Source organism: Betta splendens, chromosome 9 (genome assembly GCF_900634795.4).
Source record: "Betta splendens chromosome 9, fBetSpl5.4, whole genome shotgun sequence".
Taxonomy (NCBI): Eukaryota; Metazoa; Chordata; class Actinopteri; order Anabantiformes; family Osphronemidae; genus Betta; species Betta splendens.
The window spans coordinates 21,337,099-21,343,101 of NC_040889.2; the positions used below are offsets into that span (position 1 = coordinate 21,337,099).

At 48.4% G+C, this 6,003-nt stretch overlaps 1 protein-coding gene across 1 annotated transcript; it reads left to right on the plus strand.

Moving 5' to 3' along the window:
• The first annotated feature begins 4,029 nt into the window (after positions 1–4,029).
• Positions 4,030–5,998, plus strand: LOC114862213 (chemerin-like receptor 1). The gene is made up of 2 exons (XM_029162328.3): positions 4,030–4,190; positions 4,625–5,998. Exon 2 carries the CDS (start codon positions 4,647–4,649, stop codon positions 5,679–5,681), a length of 1,035 nt encoding a protein of 344 aa, XP_029018161.1. The 5' UTR covers positions 4,030–4,190; positions 4,625–4,646; the 3' UTR covers positions 5,682–5,998.
• Positions 5,999–6,003: the final 5 nt, after the last annotated feature.

The window sequence follows — 6,003 nt, forward strand, 5'->3', positions numbered from 1 at the left end:
GGATTGATTCCAGGCCATGAGCCAAAGCCAACACTATTGGATGTATCTCCAGCAGATGGCCGTGGCAGCCTATCAGCTCCAAACTGCTGATATTCACACACTTTGAGACCCCGCGGTGCAGGGAAATTTATGAATGAACAACACACCATTGTTTGCGGAGTCTGCGTATCGGTTTTGGAGATCTGTCTAATTGCTTCGCAGGGAGCTCTGCTATTTCCTGCCACAGAACGTCTCTGTGCGTTCAGTGCTGCAGGATAATGGAGCAGCCTGTCGGAATGATCCTGATGCTACTGTTCTTCACTCACGTTATTCCAGCACTTTATCTCACACTTTGTGGCAGAAAACAGAGTATTCGGTCGACCTGCGAGTAATTAACTGTGGCCGATTTGAAAAGAAGATGCATGCTCTTTATTCAGTTCATTTGTTTTCAAGTTATAAACAGCATTCTAGTGTATGTTATTAAACTGTATTTCAGTCCTTATTAGAAGACCTTATGACACGGTTGAAAGTTGTGGGGTGAAAATGAACTATCTGTGTTTGCAGGGTCTAATGAGGTGGCGAATGCAGCACAGCTTGGCCTCATTTGCATCACATTTGGCTATTTATGTTTCCATCTGATCCGGGTGGTTGGCCCAACTGTTGGTCATTCAGAGCCATTTTTGTTGTTTCCCTTTAAAATGTGCGACTGATGCACGTTCAAACCAAGATCTAACATTTAGATCTCTTTCAAGGTTTTGGTGTGACGCCAACTGTGGTTTAGCTTCTTGAAAGAGAAGAACAAACACCGCCTTCCTTATTTTATATTAGCGGTTAGGTAGCTCTGAAACACACAGAGACAATGGTGTTCTTAGAACGATTGGTAAAGAATAAGTGGCTGCTGGGCTCGTGTGAGAGCTTCCTTTGGTCATTATGCTATCTGGCTGCGGTCCAGGTGATTACACCAGAAATAAGACTGAAAGCAGTGACTCACTGGTTTATTCTCCACATAAGAGTTGACAGTCGGGTTTCGATTCTGCTTTAGTGGGAAATGCAAGAACAAATTTGGTAGAATGAGCAGCTGATGAAGGAGAAGTCATGGCATGAGATGAATGGCTTTTGGCCCATATTGTGGTCTAATTCTGTGTCCATCTGGTATGTTTCCACATTAGCTGAAAGCTCTTCAGCTGCGGAAGCATGAGCACAACCCTGAAGTTGAATCATCAATGACTCTGAAATTTGTTTTTCGCGGTTTAGTTTCTCATTTACCGGCGTGATAAAAAAAAAAGCCTGTTTCCGCCAGTTATATCTCGAATTAGTAAAATATCAGCTCCACCGGCTACGTGATCCATCCAGCAGCTGACATGTTAACTTGAAGCACACTCCACAGATAGCTATTAAAATAACAGCCTGTCTTCCCAGGACTCGCTGGAACTGTGAGCGGTAGGAAATCCATCTGCCCACCTGGAAAAAAGGAGAGACCTGTCAGGCCAGGAAATAAATCCCCCCGGCACCCCCCCCCCCCCCCCCCCCCCCCACCGGCCCGGCGCTGCGCTCCACTCTCCGGCCTCGGTGGAGCCGTCAGTCTGCTCCGCTCTCTGTCTGAGGAGCGGCTTAGTTCCGGGTGACGGAGCCCCGGTGTCAGAGATGGAGCATCTCGTTAGACAGTCAGAGAGGGATGGTGGCCTTCTCTTTGCTTTCTGCGTGCGGATGTCTGAGGAAGCAGAGGTGGGGGGGGCATAAAGTGGATGTCACAGTGAAGGAGAGTCGAGCCGGGAGCAACAACTGCCCTGTCAGCATCCAAAATACCTACATGAAAAGAGGGTTTGCTCCAAAATGCAGTGTCAACACGCCCATTGACAGGCCGACAAGCGCCGCTACCGGGCTGTTTGGGAGGTTAAGACGTCTACAGTGGAGGGCAGAGGGATGCTCTGGTCCCCGCCGTCACTCCAGGTTCAGACCGGTGGCTCCTCCAAACAGCCAGGCGCAATAAATAAGGCGGAAAAACACCATAAAAACACGTTTTAGGTAAATGAGTTGATCTAAAGGGGGAAAGTATCTAAAAGTAAGATATGAGTCAATGGACTGAGGGGAAATGATTAGCTCTCCGCTCAGAGCCAGTCATTGCTGGAGCTGCGCGCCTCTCGCTGCGCCTCCGGTTCATTATCGTCCTTCCACGCTGGCCTGAGCCGTTCAGAGGAGTGGGAGTGCAGTCAAATGTACCGATTCCTGCTCCAGCGCATTCTGCACCGCGCAGTAATGAGTCAGCAGTCGTGGGAGGCTCAGGACAAAACCCAAAATGTCAGCTTCTCGTTACATGATTAGACACAACGCGGTGCAGCCGGATGGCGGCGTTTGCGCCAGTGAAACCGGAGCACCACTGGTGTCAACGCTCCGAAATTAATTAGCGACAAGCCTCAAGCCAGTTTCTGTTTCTATTATTATTAGAGCGGTTTTTTCATATCGCTGACAAACACTCCGGCGTCAGGGTTGCGTTAACCCGTTGCGTGTCACACGCTTTGCCTTTTAATTCTGGCCGCGCTCATGCGTGCGCGCACTTGTGTTTGATCTTTGAGTTTCAGCTCCTGCACTAAGTCAAAAATACACTGCGTACATTTCATTTAGGACCTTAAGCCCCAAAACGGTGACATTGACGCCCATTAAACCCATTAAACCCAGTGGAGTGTTTCGTAGGAACCATCCTGGGCTTCGGTCACGAGCGCCTCCGACTCACATCTGAACGGCGCAGCGTGCAGGACGTTAAAAGGATGCCGAGGGTTAAGAGTCGCAGATGGATGCTGAGCTGTAGTTACATAAATAATATCAAAACGATACAGTCTTTAATTACGCGCGCGGGCTGGCGTCACACTGAGGATTTGGAGTAGCTGCAGACCTGCGCTGTGCCTCGGGAACGTCCCGGCAGGATTTAGACGGTTAAAAGCCGCACAGATGATCAGATAAAACCACAGATCCAGGGTCAGCGTGGATGAACAAAGATGCATAAATTATGGTGATTCCGTTCAATCCTGTTAGTTACATTTTCTTAATCTAAAAGCCCCAGTAGGAAATAATTTCATTTTTCAGGTGCATCCAATAATGTGAGCGAATCAGAGAGAAATTCTTTTCCACAGACACTATGCTATAGTATAATACAGTACAGTATAGTATAGTATAGAAAAACCTTCTACTGCTCCTTGAAGGACCACCCGCTGTATTGTGGTCATTTCTGAGGTAATAGCACACTTCTGCTCCTCAGATCATGGCCACTATCTATTTTTGATACATTTTAATCTACATGGTGGAGGTGGATTTAAGGTAAGCAGATTTATGGCCGCTGCTACACTTTAATCTACATAATGGCTTCCGAGCAGAACCCACGGATGCTGCGGTGATGCTCGGGTTCCAGTGGCCCAGTGGCAGACAGCAGGGAGGTCTGACACCTTTCAACACAGAGGCTTCAGGCTCATTTTGCCAAAAGCCGCTGTTGTTGCCAGTTCATTAAGAGACAACAAGTGTGACGACAATCGCACGCCGGCGTGGTGTCTGACTCTAACCAGGATGGAGCAGGGACACTCGCTGCGTGTTGCCTGGGGCGACAGACGACCGAGAGCTCCTGCTGGAAAAGACACAAGCATTTGACCAGATTTCCTCTTTTCTCTCATGTGACGTTGAACAAAATGGGACCAGGAGTCCAGCTCTGCGTTTGGGATCGACTGACTTGTGTAACATCTGCTCCTCCCCGTGCAGCTGTTCTCGCCGCCGCAGCTGGAACCCGACCAGCCGCATTTGTCTTTGCGATTACGAGACGCGAGGCTTGGAGAACGACCTCCGAGGCCGGAGGCCAAAAGGTCAAAGTAAAAGGAGCGTTCGCTGGCCACGACGCCCGTCGGTTCCCATCGTTTCCCCATCGATGAGTGCGGATTTCATCCCACACCCGAACAGGTGCATCTGGCCGACGAGCAGGAAACGGTTTCCTCTGCTTCACGTCGTACACACGCGTGCACAAAGTTGGTTATAAACCTAAACAACTGCCCTGAAGTTCCATAATGTGCAAGAGGCCAAATGGAGTAGTGAAAGCGTTTAGGGGATGGATGTGTTGACACACCAGCAGTCAGCTGAGCGTGAGCTGCTGTGGGGTTGTTATCTGGAGGAAGTTCACTGTGTGCACACTCAGCTCTGGACTCCAGCGAGGCGGCAGCAGTCAAGTCCTGTAGGTACGTTCCAATATTTAACCTAATAATTAATATTCTATAGAGATAGATTTTTTTTCTTTTACTGTGACGATTAAAAAAAAAATAGCATCAGTTGTTGTTGTACGCATAAAATATGTATTTATGTATTTGTTTTATTTTAAGCCAGTTTGTTTGTTTACACAATAGACTCAAGGAAAAAACACAACAATAAAGCTTTTATATTCTCAATGGCCAATGTTTTTGTGTCATTAATAGTTCATATCAGAGATATTATTATTTTAAAAAACCTCCTTAGGGAAGTTTACTTCATATGCATGAACACAACAAATGGTCAAATGGAAGCCAGAGGGTTAATAAATGTCAGATTTTATATTACATATTTTATTTAATATTTAATAATTTATTTATTTATATAAAATACAATTTTTTTACTCAACTGTGTCCTTTCTCCACAGCATCTCGGGTATTTAGGGCACAATGGATTATCTTGACGACTATGACTCCACAGCCGTCTACAACTACACCGAGGAGACGATCCCTTGGCACGAGGAGCCCGTTTTCAAGCACAGGTCCACATGTTTCAGCGGCGTCCTGTGCGTGTTGCTGCTGGTGGTCAGCGTGCTCATCTTCCTGCTGGGCTTCTTCGGAAACGGACTGGTCATCTGGATCGCGGGCTTCAAGATGAAGAGGACGGTCAACACGTCCTGGTACCTGAGCCTGGCCGTGTCCGACTTCGTCTTCTGCGCCTTCCTGCCGTTCAACATCGTCAGCATGGTGATGGAGGATTGGATCTTCGGCGTGTTCCTCTGCAAGTTCGCCTCCTGGGTGATGTTCCTCAACATGTTCAGCAGCATCTTCCTGCTGGTGGTCATCAGCGTCGACCGCTGCGTCTCCGTCGTGTTCCCGGTGTGGGCTCAGAACCAGCGCACGGTTAAAAAGGCCTGGGTGGTGATCGTGCTGGCCTGGGTTCTGGCCATGGTCCTGAGCGTGCCCTCCATAGTCTACCGAGACATCAACACTCACCTGGGCGCGACCACTTGCTTTAATAAGTACCCGTTGTACAGGACCCAGCAGATAGTGGCGCTGAGCCGCTTCCTCGCTGGGTTTGTGGTCCCTTTGGTCATAATCTTCACGTGCTACTCCATCATCATGTCCAAACTGCGCAACAACAGGATGAACAAGTCGTCCAAGCCCTTCAAAGTCATGACGGCGCTGGTTGCTGCTTTCTTCACCTGCTGGCTGCCCTACCACGTCTTCGTCCTGCTGGAGCTGGATGAAAAGCACCACAGCAGCGCCCTGAAGGCGGGACTCCAAATAAGCACCTACGTGGCCTCGGCCAACAGCTTCCTCAACCCGGTGCTGTACGTCTTCATGGGCAGCGACTTCAAGAAGAAGTTCAGGAGCTCAGTGCTGTCAAAGATGGCAAACGCGATGGCGGAGGAGGCCCGCACCACCAGCAGGTACCTGTCCAGGTCCAGCTCCATGGACGCCAGAGCCTCCACACACATTTAGAGGTTCTGAGTGCGACTGGGTGGAATACGTCGTAACGTAATGATAAAACAGGAACTTGTGATTGGTATCATTTACTGTATGCACAACTAAAGGGATGTTCTGTGGTTGCGCTGCCACCGACCCCACGCTGTGCAAGTTTTCTTTATTGCAGCTGAAGGTGCAGACGTTGCTTTAGAACTGGTCTGCGTTCAGTGGTTGATCTTCATGTTCACCTCTGGTGATGATTGATAAAAGCAGTTTGTTGTAACTGTAGGTCTGTTTTTCATTTCCTGAGTATACAGTGAATAAATGTAAATAATAAATGTAAATAATATGCACTTGT